Below are 19,326 nucleotides of genomic sequence, written 5' to 3'. Positions count from 1 at the left end.
CTGAGTATAAATTGACATGTAAATACTGAGCAGTCGCCATGAGTTTTTCTTTTATCCTACGCACTGTGAATGCATCATTAATTCCGCCATCCCAGAAAATTTTCTACCTGACACAATGCTGAGCATGCGTGTTTATCTACTACCAGTAAAATATGGTGACAGGAGGAGTTTCGGGTAAGCGAGACTCGCTGGATTTCACATGGAGCTTGCAGAACAAGATGCAGTAATTTGAGTAGTTTGCAAAATATGCCGCAAAACTATTGCCGCAAAAGGTAGCAGTAGCATGAAATATTCCGCCAGCTGAAAGTGCAAAATTAAGACTTTTAAACTCTGCACTAATTATTTTACAGTTTTTATATGTTATAAGCACAAAAGAGCACTTTTTTAATTTGAATTGTTTTATTTTGTGTCGTCAATTCTTGCTTCATGTACTTTTTTGTTGCTATTATCTTTTTTTTGTTGAAGGCCTAGTGTTGACCACAGAAAGAGACTTACTGTGACAGTAACCTCTGTGTCAACTGATGGTTAAAATGGTTTAAATAAAACATTTCAATTCATTCAGATTTTTGTTGTTGTTGTTGTTTTCAAAATGGAAAAATAATGAATAGTTAATTTGGATTTAAACATTTGGTGATATATTGTGTATTATGATATAGCCCCCCAAAAAATATCACAATATCAGATTTTCCTCAAATCTCCCAGCCCTACTCCTACCCTGTTTGTTGTAGACAGATCAAATTGTAGTGCACTTAGTGCACAAGAAGATTCTTCTGATTGGATGACTTCTGAATGCATCCTGCCTCACTATAAAACTTAATTAATTCTGATTTGAACTTGTCTCTCCATAATATTGTCATCTCATTTTTGTCCTCACGCATTTATTTAATTGTCTTGTTTTCATCAGAAAAAAGGTCTTTGACACAAACTAGTCAAAGAAATTAACACTTGTTCACATTAAGCTTTAGTAGAAACACTGAGATGTTATCTGTGCAGTTGAGAAATGTTGATGCTGAATCTCAGCTCCTTTGAATAAATTCTTTATTTCTGTTTTTTGTTTTAGCAAATTGTTGTCAGTACTGTGTCTTCTTCTGGTTTATTTTTCTTTGAATGTCACCTATTTTATAACCATACTAGTCTTTATTTTTTTCTCTCATCATAATAATTTTAATGAATTATTTTAAATATAGATTGCATGAATTATTTTTTTTAAGTTTTGTATCATGTCAAGAAATCTAAAATATATTTATACTGAAATTGCACAGTCAGGTTCATTGCTTAAACCAAACAAGTGTAATGCATGCCTTGTCAAAACTGTATTGAAAGAGAAAGAGTGAATGGCCGACCCTGGCTGCGACTCACTCTTGATGTGTGTAATGTATCTGTTTGTCTTTCAGACAGCTAACAGAACCTTTGACATCCCGCTGACACTGTTTGGCTCTGTAGTTCTCAGAGAAAGACTCAACTATGAGGATATAACAAGATACCTAGTCATCATACAAGCTAATGTAAGTTTTTTTCAACATTTCTATTTGTGTATTATTATGTCGCACTGTGTTAGGTTGGTTTTTTTAATCATATATTAAGTTAAAGCTCTTGAAGGGAACACCTTTCATGTGGACCTGTCATAAAGAATGGCTGAAGAAAATCAGCCATCTCTCATGGGTAGGCGTGTAGACTGCTGCCTGGAGTGTTGTTTTATGTAAATTTGTATTATCATGGCAACATTAATGTTATGCAGCTTTTCTCACTATTTCTGTATTGTTGTGTGAGCCTTAAGGGATCTCTTAGAGCACCCCTAATTATCACTAATGCCTCTGTTAGCCTAATTGTTTTCCTTTTATTTCTGAGCTCTGTGTATGTTTTATTTATAAAGGTGGCTTATAGTGATTTTCACTCAATAAGCAAAGCACAGTTATGGAAAATTGTAGTTGAAGTTTGAATTGTTTGTGTTGCTGATGGTGCCAAAAAAGTTTTTTTTTATTGTGTCAAGAAAACCTTGCGTTCAAAAGCAGTTCTCGAGAAAGTATTCTGCAAAATATTCATATGTCTCAAGGCCCTGAAAGCACTATGGAGAGTCAGCAGTACACTGTAAGATTAATGTGTTTCTGGCTGCTTAACAAGGTGACATATCTGTTTGTCTGAATACAGTATTAAGAGTGTTTTGAGTAGCTTTGAAATTACTGTATATAAATTCCTAACAAAAGTTTAAGCTTAACTGAACCCATACAACCACAAAATAGAAAAGAAAAAAAAATCCCTGGGAACATGGCTGACCATTTAAGCTGTACATATATTGCAGATAAAGTATATACACCTTGTGTGAAAACCTGTGGTCCGGTACGAAACGACTCACGGACTGGTACCAGTCCATGGCCCGCGGATTAGGGACCGCTGTTTTAGAGTCTGTGGTTTCAATCTTTATGTTAAACTAGCTAACTGTGTCCACGTCATAGACTGTCCTTTTAGCTTATTCTCTGAGTCTGAAAACTGATTTGTCTTAAAACTGCATTATTGTTAATGGCCTCTAGTAGTAAAAAGACTTCAGGTTGTAAAGAAGTCTGTAGAAAGATGAGCCTCAGCTCTTTTGATCTGTAAACACTTTCCTGATGACTTCATGGCCTCAATTCCTTGAACTGTGAAATGAAACCTCGGTTTCAGTTCATGTTAAATAACACATGAAGTTCGTTTTGCAAGGTATGTTCGTTATTAGAGTCACAATAGACAATTATCCAGGGGTATAGTCAAGACTCGTCATTAGCCGATGACTGCACAGTGCTCTCAGTTTTAATTTTAGATCCATCTCTCTCTTGTCTTGTCCAGTTTCAAAACACCAAGATAGTGTTGGCAGAATTGCTTGTCATGAGTCACTGCGTGATGTCACAGCTTCTCGTCAAGCATAGCTTACAGTAATGAAGCCAGCAGGGGAAAACTCCTCTGTGAACTTGATGGAAATCTACTATTTTTTTATGATTTTTTTCAGTCTTTAAACTATATACAATCAGAGTTTAATTATTTCATATTTGTGTTTTCTGATTTCTCTTTTTAGATGGTATCTTCAATCTTGCTCATTAAAGATGTTTCAGAAATTTTTTTTTTTTTAGTTTTGAGGAGATCATTTCTTGGCAGAGGCCCCGGTTTCTTTCTTTTACTGTCGAGTAATTGGGAATATAATGTATTGCAATGATTTGATGTGATTAAGTAATATTAAAATGGGAACTTTGAGGAAACCTAATTAAGGGTTTATACCTGATATCTTGATTGTCTAGTGCTTAAGTTGTGCTACTTAGAAGAGTTTAATGGCAGAAAGCAGCTTTATCTGAACAGGATTTGAGAGTGCTCCCTCATATGCATACATAAAATGTGAAGCTGATGGAAATCTAGATGACTCACACATTGAATAGCAGATAATATCTCGTGGGTTTCTTCCTGTAAGTAAGATGTGGTGATCGCACCGACTGTTGAGTAGTTGAAGAGTTTAGTTAGTAGCCTTATTTGGCTATTTCTTGCGTTTTATCTTTTTTTTTTTTCAACTGGACTGCAGATGAAAAGTAGATGTAAATATTAGAATTTAAATTGTAGAGAATAAAGATAATAAATGATCTAAATAGACGGAAATGTTTGTGAGAATGCTTACTATCAGTCTCTCAGTAGGACTGTGTTTTTTGGGATTTACTTATTTCTATTTTTTTATGAGGCTTTCAATGAAACCCAGCTTAGGGTTTACTGGCGTTCTTTTGAGTTACAAGTCATGTGAACACATCTATTTTTCAATTTGTGTGTACCAAGGTCATACATTCTAGTGTTTCTTGTTTCAAAAGCTTCAAACCTTTCCACAATAGTAACATTCTCACTGAAAAGTAATTTTAAGATTCAGTTTTTGTCTTTGAGTTCAATGTCATCAACCACCATGTGAATTGGTCAATTGAAAAGAATGTATTTATTTAAACACCTCTTACATATATCCTTCTATTTTTAAATTAATACCTATATGATAATTATATTACCTGCAGAATATTTCCGAGTTCTAGAGTTTTAAACTACATTATTTAATTAACTTTTACCAAAAAAAAATCTAAATTTATGTGACTCCTCAGAGAGACATAAACAAAACGAAATCAACCTGTAATTCCAACACGTGGGAGTTTTTGACTTTGTACAAAATACCAAATTCTGTTGTATCAATGTCATTTAGTTAGAAAATAATCAAAATCTTCAAAACATTTTCACTGTAATTAACTGTAATCCCATAATAACCAGAAAGCATGTCATGAAATGCAGCAATGCTGTTTCATTTTTATGCAATCTTACAAAAAAAGGAAAAGGTGGGTTAGCAGTGCTACAACTTAGTCCAGCCAGTGGACCAATAAACAATTTTATTCATGCTATCAAAATATGAATAAAAAGTTTGGTTTTCAGTATTTCATTGATATGATTTTTTCTACTACTACTACTCGGGTATCTTGAAAGGCACTATACAAATCTAAGTTAAAATTATTATTATTAACTGTTATTATTTTCTCTTCTTAATTTTACATGGGTGAGACCAAATGTTGGAACTTAATTTATCCTTAGCATATATTTGCATTTAAGAAATGAGAAAACAGGCTTCTTTTTTGTCTAATAAAAATGTTAATGCCTTGCAAGGCTGAAACACCTGAAAGATGTTGAACATCATTTCCTGTGTATAGTTTTGAATATTTTCAGTGAATCATACAGGAGCAGATGGGAGTGGGAGCAGTGCATGCTATACTTCCATATTTGTTATTCTACTTTACTGGAATTTATGTAATATTAGATTAGATTAGATTAGATAGAACTTTATTAATCCCTCGGGTGGGTTCCTCTGGGAAATTCGATTTCCAAAAAAGCACAGCACCGACAGAAGTTACAGAGTTATGTTGCTGAATGTGTATTTTTGTGAAATTTTGGTCACCAAAAGATTCATGAAATACAGGGTGGGCCATTTATATGGATACACCGTAATAACATGGGAATGGTTGGTGATATTAAAGTCCTGTTTGTGGCACATTAGTATATGTGAGGGGGCAAACTCCTCAAGATGGGTGGTGACCAAATTGGCCATTTAGAAGTCGGCCATCTTGGATACAACTTTTGCTTTTCCAATAGGAAGAGGGAAATGTGACACATCAAACGTATTGGTAATGTCACAAGGAAAACAATGGTGTGCTTGGTTTCAACGTAACTTTATTCTTTCATGAGTTATTTACAAGTTTCTGACCACTTATAAAATGTGTTCAATGTTCTGCCCATTGTGTTGGATTGTCAATGCAACCCTCTTCTCCCACTCTTCACACACTGATAGCAACACCGCAGGAGAAATGCCAGCACAGGCAGTTTCAGGTGCTGCACATCTCGTATCTTCACACCATAGACAATTGCCTTCAGATGACTCCAAAGATAAAAGTCTAAGGGGGTCAGATCGGGAGACCTTGGGGGCCATTCAACTGGCCCACGACGACCAATCCACTTTCCAGGAAACTGTTCATCTAGGAATGCTCGGACCTGGCACCCATAATGTGGTGGTATATATACCACACCAAACCATCACTTTTGTTGTTCCAACAGTCTTGGAGGGATCCACCCAACGTGGCTTAGTGTCAGACCAATAGCGGTGGTTTTGTTTGTTAACTTCACCATTCACATAAAAGTTTGCCTCATGACTGAACAAAATCTTCTGCGTGAACTGAGGGTCCTGTTCCAATTTTTGTTTTGCCCATTCTGCAAATTCTGTGCGCCGATCTGGGTCATCCTCGTTGAGATGCTGCAGTAGCTGGAGTTTGTAAGGGTGCCCTTTGTGAGTAGCTAATATCCGCCGAAGGGATGTTCGACTAATGCCACTCTCCAGTGACATGCGGCGAGTGCTACGCTGTGGGCTCTTGCTGAATGAAGCTAGGACAGCCACTGATGTTTCTTCATCAGTGACAGTTTTCTTGCATCCACATTTTGGCAAATCCAACACTAAACCAGTTTCACGAAACTTAGCAAGCAGTTTGCTGACTGCAGCATGGGAGATGGGTGGTCTCGTAGGGTGTCTTGCATTGAAATCTGCTGCAATGACCCGGTTACTGCGTTCACCCGATATCAACACAATTTCGATCCGCTCCTCATGTGTTAACCTCTTCGACATGTCAATAATAATAATAATGGATTGGATTTATATAGCGCTTTTCAAGGCACCCAAAGCGCTTTACAATGCCACTATTCATTCACACACTGGTGGAGGCAAGCTACAGTTGTAGCCACAGCTGCCCTGGGGCAGACTGACAGAAGCAAGGCTGCCATATCGCGCCATCGGCCCCTCTGGCCAACACCAGTAGGCGGTAGGGTAAAGTGTCTTGCCCAAGGACACAACGACCAGGACAGAGAGCCCAGGGATCGAACTGGCGACCTTCCGGTTACAGATACGCTTCCCAACCCCCTGAGCTACGGTCGCCCCAATGTCAATGGCTGTGAACAAAGAGAAACTTGTAAATAACTCATGAAAGAATAAAGTTACGTTGAAACCAAGCACACCATTGTTTTTCTTGTGACATTACCAATAAGTTTGATGTGTCACATGGCCCTCTTCCTATTGGAAAAACAAAAGTTGTATCCAAGATGGATAGAAGATCCGACTTCTAAATGGCCACCATGGTCACCACCCGTCTTGAGGAGTTTGCCCCCTCACATATACTAATGTGCCACAAACAGGACTTTAATATCACCAACCATTCCCATGTTATTACGGTGTATCCATATAAATGGCCCACCCTGTAGATTACAGTATGGTGTATACACTTGCTACATGAACATGAATGCTGTGCATTAGATATAGAATATATCAGATAAAAACCAGCCTTTCTGTATTATTACATGTTTTTCTTGATCATATCCTGATCGCTTTTCATTCAAGACACAAAGATAAATGTAGCCACATAATTATGCATTATCACCAAAAAAATCTGTCTGTCTGTCTAGGATCGAGCCCCTAATCCAAGTGACCGTCGAACAGCCACCACCACACTAACTGTGGATGTACTGGACGGTGATGATTTGGGTCCAATGTTTCTACCATGTACGCTTGTGGGAAATACCCGTGATTGTAGTCCCATCACGTATAAGGCTAATGTGCTTGAGCTGACCGAGCCGGTAAGTTTGTGTTTGTTCTGTACTTTGTTGTATTTGTGTGTACTATGTGTACTTAGCTTTAATTTTTGTAGCAATGTCCATTTGTGGATCACTTACTGTCTTCAGTGGACAATGATAACATGTATACACTCGCCGCCACTTTATTAAGTACACTGGTTCAGCTACTCATAACACAACATCAGCCAATCATATGGCAGTAACTCAATGCATTTAGGCATATAGACATTGTCAAGACAACCTGGTCAAGTTTGAACAGCAGCAGAATGGGGAAGACAGAGCATTGTTGATGCCAGTCGGGCTAGTCTTAGTATTTCAAGGTTCAAGGTTCAAGGTTCTTTATTTGTCACATGCATAGTTATACAAGTATAACACACAGTGAAATGTAGCCTGACACGCTCCTCGACATGTGCAAAAATTGGGGGGGGGGGGGGGGGTGGGGGGGGTGTAGAGGAGAACATTATATATATATACATATAGTATGTACACTGGGTGAATGTGCAGTAGTAGCAGCAAGCAGGTGAATTCTGTACATTAATATGAATAGACATCTGACTTTTCAGAAACTGCTAATCTCCTGGGATTTTTCTGAATTATCATTTCTTGATTTAGGTAATATCATACAGAGTTACTTTAGTTACAACCTTTTAGTTCCCTAATTTCCAGTAAAATGAAACTCTGTTGGCAGATTGCAGATGGTTTAGAAACTTAGGGGAAACTGCAATTATTAACCACAGGGTATATTGATAGACTGTGTCACTATGGATATCTTCACTTTCTTGTCTTCGAGCTTTCAAATCAAGGTCTAATGCCAATTCAAGCCAAATGTATTTACTCACTTTGGCATTTAAAATGTAGCTCGTTTTGCTGTAAACTACAGACTATGTAATTAGAATAGGGGCTAAATTTTTTTGTACACTCTAAAAAAAACATGCAATTTCATTCTGTATGTTAACTCCTGCAGAACCCATTGTAGGTTTTTCATAAGGAATTAGAGCCATTTGAAAAGGAACCCTGATATTTTAATAATAAGACCTTGTCAAGCAATGTCTGCTGGGAGTTACAATTTGCATAAAAAAAGGATTTTACTGTGTTTATACAAATGACTAATGAGCATCATTGTATACAGGGAATGTCTTGGTTTTATATTTTTGAAATACAAGTAGGTATTGTTTTCCTTCGATTATGGCAAAATTGTATGGCGGATGAAACTGCTATCCTAAAATATGTCATGTGTGGCCATCAAAGAGTTCTTGACATTCAAAGTTTGTCTTTTATAGATCCGGCTGTTACTCTCTTTTGTATGAACAAGTGTTTCAGGGCAGATTCTGCAACACTGTAGCCCATATTTATGCTTACACAGCTGTATGTACTTTTGCATTTGTATCTGTGGCATTTAGCTGATGCTATTGTCTGGAGAAACTCAGAGTACAACTTTGTAAACAAGGGGGTGGGAAAGTTGCTTTAGGCAAAATCTTCAGCTATGACAAGTCAGCAGTGCATTCATCCCTTACAACACATATACACACACCTGCACACACCCTTGATGGTGACAAGCTAGCAGTGCGTTCATGCCTTAATGCCCCCCATTCACCGACACACATGTACATAAATCCAGTATCACAGCCGTGGACCGGACACCATCTTCTTCATCTCTCTATTTTACACTGAGATAGTTGTCGCATGCACACACATGTGCTGACTCTGCTCCAGACAGGCTGAAGGAACTATTTCTCTGCCTCAAGATTTCTCTTTTCACCTCTCTCTCTCTCAGACACACACACACACAGACACACACACTCTCTCTCTCTCTCTTTCCAGCCAGAGGAGACAGTCTTGGCTGGGAGGAAAAACAGGAGTAAATCAACTTTACAGCTTGTGGTTTTCAGAAGGAGTAAGTGTATGTGGACAAGGACAGGGTTTAAGATGGAGATGGGGGGGGGGATCTGGTGGATGGGGAGAGGGGAGTGAAAGAGAAAGGGGGGGAGGGGCTAGACAGAAACAAACTGTTTTTCCTGGGAGTTACAATTTGCATAAAAAGAGGATTTTACTATACTGTCTATACAAATGACTAATGAGCATCATTGTATACAGGGAATGTCTTGGTTTTCTATTTTTGAAATACAAATAGCTGTTTTTTTTCCTTTGATTATGGCAAAATTGTATGGCGGATGAAACTGCTACCCTGATATATGTCACAAAATGATACTATGTGTGGCCTTCAAAGTGCTCTTGACAGTCAAAGTTTATGTCTTTCATAGATCCAGCTATTACTCTCTTCTGCATGAACAAGTGTTACGGGGCAGATTCTGCAAATCTTGAGGGGTCACAAAACCCTTGTTATGTGGCAAGTGTTTAGTGTTGGGTTTAGTGTCCTTAAAACCCAAAGAAATATAGGAAAAAAACACACACAAAAAACCCCAAGTCGCTTCAAACACCAAGATTGTTTCTCACTTGTCGATTTTCTCCCAATACAGAGCTCTTGCTTACTCCAGACGCTTCGCTGATTTCAGTTTTTCTGATCTTATGCAATCACAGCAATAAAAATTGGAGTCAGTCAGATAAGCTGTGGTTGCTTGGCCTCATCTTTCTGTAAACTTTATATTCACTATTAATGAATTTCAGACTGCGTTCTCTCTTTACACGAGTTGGGAGCAGTGCAGAAGTCAAATTAAGGCGCATATTTAGGAAACCTATTTGACTGCCAGCACCCACATGATCATCATTAAGGAAAATCATTAAGAAATCTATTTCATAACAGATTACCTTAGGCAAATGACTGCCATGTATTTACTGCTATGACAGGTCAGAATGAAAAAGGTCCTTCATATAGAGCTGTCCTCTAAAGAATACAGTCTTATTTATCTTTAGGCTGCTCCCACCACAGAGCATCATTTCATCTCACCCTCCTTTGTCACGCCAAATGTCCCCCTTCACTACATCATGCAGTGATGTAGTGAAGGGGGACATGCAGCTTGTTGCTGAAGGAGGACACTACATCTGTGATCCGTGATCGTCCTCTTTGCCGTTCTAGTAACTCTGTACTCACCATGCTTTGTCCAGTATATCCACTACCCCTCCTCTCCACATGTCCAAACCACCTCAGTCTTGTCTCTCTAACTTTGTCCTCAATCTGCTCACCCTGAGCCGTCCCTCTGATACACTCATGTCTAATCCCGTGCATCTTGGTAGCTCCAATTGAAAACCGTAACATATTTAGCTTTGCCACCTCCACCCTGGCCTCCTGTCTTTTTTTAGTGCCGCTGTCTCTAAGCCATACATCATAGCAGGTCTCACTACCATCTTGTAAATCTTCCCTTTCACTCTTGCTGCTATCCTTCTGTCACAAATCACCCCTGACACTCATCTCCACCCATTCCACCCTGCCTGCATTCTCTTCACCTACGTTGTGTACTGTCCGTCCATCCAAAACAACGGAGAAGGGCATTGTCCATGATGAGTTTAAAAACCCCAGCTGCAGTATTTAAACTAATCTATTTTCAGTATCTCTACACCTTACATGTGCACCTTTCCTCTTGTTTCTCTCTCATTCACACAATTCTGTCTCAATTCCACAAACTTTTTATGAGAATACACCAAAGTCATTTGTGTCTTGTATCTGCCTCCCGACTGTCAAAAATCCCCATGAATAAAGAAATTAGAACTTTAAATTCACACTTTTATTTATTTATTTTTGTCATGAGATGCATTGAAAGAGAAAGTAATGTAGTTTCTTTATCACAGATATCTGGAAAATTGTATATATTTTGTATTTCTGTATGGAAATTTAAAAGACATGAGCACTGGCAAAAAGAAAATAACAAAAGATGTCTCTGAGTTATGAAAGGTAAGGGAGAAATAAAGCAGTTTTGGAGATTACTTCCTTCCTTACTTGGAATTAAAATTTGCGGGAATGGGTTTGACTTTATTTATTTTTTTATTTTGTGAATTCAGTTCATAATTTTAAAGTTCTTCTTTTTAGTGCAGAACATAACAAATAACTGCTTTAATTGTACCTTTTTATTCATTTTTCAAGGTAGTTCATTTTTCATTAAAAATCAAGCATTGCTTTTGCAAAGCAGGCTTAAGCCTTTATATATTTCCTTTGTCCACAAGTTAGTCAAAGTATGAGTGTGTCTGTAACTGAGGCCTTCTAGGAAGATTTGTCTGTATTAATCAACCCCTGTGGTCTTGGTTAATACAGTATAATTGTCAGTTCTGGCCTTTGCTTAAAGATAAAAAGAAAGTTCAATGACGTATTCTTGGAATAAATAAATGCAAAATCTCTTTTTCTCATAACCCATGATTTGGCTAGCATGACAGCAGTGTAGATGAATATCTACTTCCAGCTTTCAGAATAATGAGAACTTTGACTGTTTGAATGACACACACTATATTAAATTTGCATGTTATATTTTCTGTTTCTGATTTGCTTCTAATGCACTGTGCAGAGATTCTTCTTCTTATGGTTACACTTTGACACTGAAACACTGAACCAACAGTGCTCTTTTATGCCTTACAGTGTCACTATTTTGGTCAAATGTAATCATTTCTCTTGAAAGAAATTACAGCAGCTATAAGCCTTCCTCCCTCTCTCTGATTGGTGTTTATATACATAGTAATACACAATATTATATGCACTCACATACATTTAAATGATCAGCACAATGCTTAAACTGTGCTTTTTTTCCTCATCGGTTGCCTTTGGTGCCTTTACTACCAGTGTCGCAGTTTGGCTAGATGAACGAGCAGACTGTGTGCTTTGACAGTGGCAGCTGCTCTGCACATTTCAAAATTACCAAGGAGAAAGGAGCAATTTGAATTTTACCAAAAGTCTTAGAACTGAAGAAAGCTTGCATAAACATCATTATCAAATCCATCCAGAGTGAAAAAACAGGAACAGCTTGCAGAAACTGAAGAGAAGGGTAAAGGGTTATGCTGTGCAACAGTTTTTCGTGAAACACTCAAAGGTTTAACCTGAAGAATTGATGAGCATTTAAGTTACTGGGTGGTATTTTTATGCCAACAGCAGGTCTCCTGTTGGTTTGGAAGCAAAGAACTGAGGAGGTGCAGGGAGATAGGTGAAGCTATAGAAAGAATGGAACGACAGCAACAAGCTGCTGTTCCTGGTACAAGAAAATTGGGGAGGGGAGGAATGAGCGAGGAGGAGAGAAAAGGCACTGTAATAGTTTGAGTCCTAATCAGGCTGATGAGAGATGACAACCTCAGAGCCTTGGAGCCAGGATAACTATTCTCTCTCTGTGTCTTTCTTCCTCACATACACACACACACACCCCAAGATGCTGGTCATTATGCCGAGGAGTTGGCTGTCAGGCCATGTTCACACATACACTTCAAAAACACTGCCATCTCTGCAGCTCAGTATTTCATAGCTGTAAGGGATAAACCTGATTATTGACCGAGACTTGACCAATAATTTAGTTTATCATTAAATCATACTGCAATTGACTGGCAACAAGATGCATGATGCAAAGAATACAGTACTCTGTCTGTAATAACAGTATTTTTTTTGTTGTTGTTTTTTCCTGCACTGACACACTGAGCTTCCTTCTGCAAATTCACATCTGTTACTTGTCCACATATAGTTATATGGGAGTGTGACAAGTTCCCGTTGCAACATAAAGTCTTGCCGTGCACTTTTGTGTAGCTCGGTAGCCAGCACAAAGCTTCTTCTGACCACCAAATGCCCTCCAAGATTTTTCCCCCCGCTACTGATCGCCTCGCTGCTCCCTGGATCAGACACCTGCCTGCACAGCGGCTGCCCATTTGCTCATTAGTTCCTCAGCATATACGCATATATACATGCACATATATGTAAATACATATATATAAACACTACCAGTCATAAGTTTGGACACTTCTTCTCATTATTTATTTCTTTTTTTTTCACATTTGTTACATTGTAGATGCATACTGAAGACATCAAAACTATGAAGCAAGATACACTGAATTATGGAAAAAATTATAAATACCCCTAAATATGTCTTATATTTCAGATTCCTCAAAGTAGCCAACTTTTGCTTTGTTGACAGCGCTGCGTGATATAGTCACCTGAAATAGTTTTCACTTCACAAGTGTGACTTGTCAGGGTTCATTTGGGGAATCTCTTGCCTTTTAGTGCGGTTGGGACCATCAGTTGTGTTGTGCGGGAGTCACAGCTGACAGTCCTATTTGACAACTATTAGAATTCATATTATGGCAAGAACCAATCAGCTAAGTAGAGAGAAACGACAGTCCATCATTACTTTAAGAGCTGAAGGTCAGTCAGTCCAGAAAATTGCTAAAACTTTGAATGTGACGAAACAGGCTGACATGAGGGGACCGCCCCAGGAAAGGAAGACCAAGAGTCACCTCTGCTGCTGAAGATAAATTCATCTGAGTCACCAGCCTCAGAAATCACAAGTTAACAGCACCTCAAATTAAAGCCCAGATAAATGCTACACAGAGGTCCAGTAGCAGACACATCTCTACATGAGCTGTTCAGAGGAGACTGTGTGAATCAGGCCTTTATGGTCAAACAACTGCTAAGAAACCACGACTAAGGAAAAGCAACAAGCAGAAGAGATTTGTTTGGGCCAAGAAACACAGGGAAGGAACTTAGTGGAAATCTGTGTTTTGGTCTGATGAGTCCAATTTGAGATCTTTGGTTCCACCTGCTGTGTCTTTGTGCAACGCAGAAAAGGTAAATGGATGCTCTCTACATGCATGGTTCCCACTGTGAACCATGGAGGAGGAGGTGTGATGGTGTGGCGGTGCTTTGCTGGTGACACTGTTGGGGATTTATTCGAAATTCAAAGCACACTGAACCAGCATCCTGTAGCGACATGTCATCCCATCTGGTTTGCGTTTAGATGGACCATCATTAATTTTTCAACAGGACAATTACCCCAAACACACCTCCAGGCTACGTAAGGGCTGTTTGACCAAGAAGGAGAGTGATGGAGTGCCGCGCCAGTCACCTGAACTAAACCCAGTCGAGATGGTTTGGGATGAGATGGACCACAGAGTGACGGCAAAATGGTCAACAAGTGCTCAGCATCTCTGGGAACTCTTTCAAGACTGGTGGAAAACCATTTCAGACGACTACCTCGTGAAGCTCAGCAAGAGAATGCCAAGAGTGTGCAAAGCAGTAATCAAATTAAAGGGTGGCTTTTTTGAAGAATCTAAACTCTAAAACATTTTTTGAGTCATTTCACACTTTTTTTATTTACTACATAATTACATATGTGCTCATTCATAGTTTTGATGCCTTCAGTGAGAATTTACAATGTAAGTAGTCATGAAAATAAAGAAAAAATATGAGGTGTGTCCAAACTTTTCACTTTTCTAGAGCAAAGCAGGTAAATAGCTTTCAGTATTACCTGCAGCTTGACTTGCTATGTTGATCTTTTTTTAACCCCCAGCTTATTATTTGGCCCAGTTATATCAGACTAAACCAAATACTCAAATAAAATTCTTAAGTTTATAACTAAGCTTAAGAGTGGCAGTAGCCAACAACTGATCTTCATGGAGTAACCCCAGTTTTGCCCAGTCCAGCCGAAGATGAAAGAGGCAGAAAAACTACTATATTTAAAAGTTGTAAGAATATTACATGGTATAGAAGCCAAATCAATCACATTACTGAGCAGTTTTTCTTAATGGTTTAAAAGTATTCGTGTGTATAAATTGGCTGTAGCGATTAATGGACTTTATTATTTTATTAATTTCCAAAATCGTTAGTTGCTTAACTTAAATACTAAACAGCAATTCAGTGACAGTGCCAGAGCCCTGACACTTCTAAGTAAATTTGATTTTGACCGTTTAAAATTTAATTTGGACCGTCTCTTAAAATTAATAGACATAAGTGATGGATCACTTTATAATAAAGCAATGCAATAAAAAAGCCTGATTAAAAAAAAATCCAGAGATCTCTGACTGAGCTGATGTGTGTTTATAAAGTCAAAAGCCCTGCTTTAAAATCAGGTTGTGGTCAAGTAGTCTTTTCTGTTTAGGAAAGTTCCTAATTGAGTGAAATGACCCAGTATAAAGTATGAGCTTATATAACTTTCTAAATTCTACAAAAAAAAAATCATCAGTTTTGCTGGTTTGGGCTTAGCTGACGTGGACTGACTCAAGAATTTCTTCATGCTTTTTTTACCAGCTAGTCAGTTAATAAGCCAAGCCATGCAGCAGCATGAAGAGCTTAAATAGAAGTGAGTGACTTCCCTGGAGATGCGTCACAATCATATCAAAGTTTGTGTATGCCCGTAGATAATGTGGCGGGAGTGATGGAGTAATTGACAGTATGAATGATAAATTATTTACAGTGTCACAACAGTATTGCCTCCACCGTCACAAATCACAGGCTGACTCTCACATCGCTTTTGTAGTTCTTGTTGTCAGTGCTTTTTTTCCTCATTGACAAAGTTAAATGGTGTCAATAACTAAAATTACAGTGGCACTCTTGCAGTGTTTTAGCGACCTGGTTGTCTTTCGGGGGCTTTAAGTTTCTTCCATGCTGCATTAACATCTCCCTGTCTCCCTTCACTCCTGACAGATTCATCTCCCTTCCATATATTTAAACCCTCTTTTACTCCACTCCATTACTCCCCATAACTTCTTCTCTGCCGGTGTTTTCGCTCCCTTCCTCTTCAGGCAACAGCAAAGATGGCTCGGTGAAGGCTGGTAGATTTTAAGTGGTGCATGACAGGTGCGGCAGTTAAATGTTGTGTCATAGCAGGTGTGTACGGTGCATGCATGTCTATGGGAGGATGCGTATTTAGAAAAACTCGCAGGCTTGTTGTTGTGCTTTGTTTGGCATTTTATTTCCTTAGTGATCATAATTTATTCCCATGGACATGTTATATTTCTCCCATCGGGGGTCTTCTCATTGCACGGACCACAGCAATATCGCACTGTCGTAAGTCAACATTATAGCCCGGCCACGTTAGTATGCAGATGGAGCCAGATTCTCAACTCCTGTGTATTTGTGTGTTTGAGTGTGTGTGCGTGGGTGTGTGCACAATATATATTACCATTTATATGCTGCACTTATATAATACATTTTAGTGTGTGGATGTGCATATTTACCCTCCTGTGTGATTTTTAAATTTACTCCAATTTTGTGTTGTCTTCAACAATACATTTTCCTGTTCTGCTGCTCCGATGTTTCCTCTGCTTGGATATAGTTTGTGCATTAAAATAACTTTTCCCAGACCACCAGTAATTAAATAATTGCTATGTCTTCCTCCTAATTTTAGCAGAGCTTCTGTTATCACACACACAACGTTGGCAGTGGATGTTAAAAGTGCTGTCCTATGTCCAAGTTTGATTGATTCATTGTTTTTCTCTCTCACTCTGTGGAAAATATTTCTCCAGAGTAAGGTGAATCCGCTCAATGTGACTCCACCCATACAAGCTGTGGACCAGGACAGAAACATACAACCTCCCTCTGACAGGCCGGGGATCCTGTATTCCATCCTTATTGGTAGGTTTGTTTGTTTTTACTAAACATTTTAGGAAGCTATTTAATAAATGGCAAAGCGGTACAGTGGTTTGCAGTCACGTCACAGCAAGGAGGTTCTGGGTTAGAACCCTCTGGCCTGCTTGGTCCTTGGTGTGTCGAGTTTGCTTGTACTCTGTGTGCCCACGTGAGTTCTCTCCAGGTCCTCTGGCTTCCTCCCACAACCTAAAAGGCATGTTGGGTTAATTGTTACATCTAAATTGGCTGTAGGTGAAAAGGAAAAATAGCATCCTTATGTTTTTGTTGTTGTTGGGGTTTTTTTTTTTTACCCAAACAATTTTAAATTCACATATTTTTTTTAAGACTGATTGGTGAAACATTATTTAACATGCCACTTACACAGGGCAATACGCTCTGACTCTGTTCTTTCGAGATTATCTTGTCAAATGTAGATCAGTGGTATTGCGGTTCCTTAGGCTAGATTTAAGGCCCAATGCTAACGTCCACACTCAGAAATTTTAATATAAAAGTAAAAAGCGCATGAATTATTGTATCTTAAAGGCTGCCTTGTAATATATTATTTCCACTAGAGCACTTTGTTGTCTAAATGCAGGCTTACTTGGTGGTCCTAGATGATCCGAATTTAAGTAGTAGAATTTAAGCAAGAACATTCAGCCATCAAGCCCATTTCCTTTGGAACCAGCTCCCGGTTTAGGTTTAGGAGATGCATGTTCTCTACTTTTAAGAGTGTATGCATATCCTGTATGGCATAAGAGAGGCTTAAAATGTTCCTTTTTAAAAAAGCTTAGTTACACCTGGATCAAATGATCCCAAACCAAACCATCCCACTGTTTTAGGCTCATGATACACAGAGAACTCCATTTATTTATTTTCCCTTTCATATATGTCATTATGTTTTGTGTTCCATCCTGTTTGTTGCTCATGGTTTCAGCTTTCTGTCATTTATTTCCCCCCACCAACCTCAGGTAATAAGGTTGGTGAGAGCATCTGAGCCTTTTTTGTTAGAGGTTTTTCTTGAACCTCTTCTTTTCCACCGTTACCAGGTGCTTTGTTGTAGGGGATTGTTGGATTGATGGGGTTCTCTCACTAATCAGTGTTTTTACTTTACAGTATAAAGCACCCTGAGCTGCCTGTTGTGTACTAGCACTGTATAAATAAGCTGTGCTGAATCAAATGGAATCAAGTAACACACCTACAGAAGCACCACAGCTGCACACACATTTGCCAACAGAGTGGAGAATGAGACCAGGCCTAAATGTCCATAAGGCTTTTGATGAAGCAACTTAAATAGACAGTGATAAAAAAGTATGCTCTGGACAGTTTGTGAAAGATAACATTTTACAGAATTACAGAGGTGGAATTGTTTCTCATTAGTGCTTTATACGTATCTAAAACTATAGGACAACTGTGCATCATACAAAATATTTTGATTACCATTTGAAACTATAAAATGCAGCATAACAACAACTTCAACAAGTCAGGATGTGCATAGTCTGTAGAAATGTACTGACATGACTTGACACAGGCTTGATTAAATTTCCCAGACCCCTCCTGTGAAACTAATCTCTCTCTGAGTGAGGATTATTAGAGAAAGTGTGACAATGGGCAAAGAAAAAAGATGTTGCAGCTTTGCAGCTCATCCAACATTATGATTCTAAATCTAAAAACAGAAATTACTGTTGAAAGTAAGCTGAGGAATATTTAATGTGAACTGCAGTGGTTTTGGTTACACTACTTGTGATTTTTAATGAAGGATCTGACAAATATTTGAAGTGCCATTAATGGAGGCAGTTTAAATAAATCAAAGTGAGGCTTTTATTTTACTGTTAAACATCTAAATGCGCCAGTTCACCTGAAAAAGCAAGAAACACGCAGGAGGTAAAAAGACACAGAGAAGATGGGAATTGCAGCACTATTTATGCACAAAAAACCATTTATACACAAAAGGGTAATCAGGAAATAGGACACAACGGGGTAACTAAACACAGGTAAAGATAATCAAGGACAATGAGACAGGAGGGGGAGTAAAACATTTAACACAGGAGACAAATAACTATCAAAATAAGACTGGAGTTGATAATCTAACAGGGAAATGTAGACATATGAGTAAACTTTAAAAAAAAAAAAAGTAATTTATACAGGAGGATGAGATGAGATTTTTGTGAGACCACAAATTAAAATCTAAAACAAACAGTAAGTAATCTAATAACTAAAAACTGAAAATATTAAGGAAATAGAAAAAGATGCAAAAGTAAATAGTAATAAAAGTAAAAAGAAGGAAACATTTAACAACTTGAAAAAAGTCCTCCATATGAGACGTCTGTCCAGTTGTACTCTTGCTGCATGTCGTACTTGGCCCTCATTCTTTCTGAACTAACATAGAAATAACATTAAAAGAAAGGGCTTTTGCAAAATTAAGATGCTTAATATATTTACCTAAGCTTGGATTCTAGGTAAAAACACATGCCTTAGAAATAATAATAAAAAAAAGATATAATATTGGGCACTCACTCAAAGAAATTTATGTAGCACATTTCATTCCAAGTGGAGGCACAAAGTATCCATAAACATAGTAGAAATAATCTGTCTTGCAACGTGCCATCTCTCAAAAGCCAGTCAGATCAATGCTAGCTGCTGTAGCTGTAAAGATGTAACATAGACCGAAGTGCACACTTGAGAAATGTGATTGTGTACAT

General features: G+C 38.2%; 1 protein-coding gene across 1 annotated transcript in view; it reads left to right on the top strand.

The window, feature by feature from the left end:
* The window catches only part of LOC113019379 (protocadherin-15-like), a 229,357-nt gene that overhangs the window by 67,945 nt on the left and 142,086 nt on the right, over positions 1-19,326 (top strand). The window contains exons 8-10 of the mRNA XM_080305485.1: positions 1,395-1,505; positions 6,979-7,149; positions 16,525-16,633. Coding sequence (XP_080161611.1) covers positions 1,395-1,505; positions 6,979-7,149; positions 16,525-16,633 — 391 coding nt within the window. The remainder of the gene's footprint in view (positions 1-1,394; positions 1,506-6,978; positions 7,150-16,524; positions 16,634-19,326) is intronic.

Source organism: Astatotilapia calliptera, chromosome 8 (assembly GCF_964374335.1).
Source record: "Astatotilapia calliptera chromosome 8, fAstCal68.1, whole genome shotgun sequence".
NCBI classification, from domain to species: domain Eukaryota; kingdom Metazoa; phylum Chordata; class Actinopteri; order Cichliformes; family Cichlidae; genus Astatotilapia; species Astatotilapia calliptera.
The sequence above is the reverse complement of the archived record's forward strand: the minus strand, read 5'-3'. Positions and strand labels throughout refer to the sequence as shown.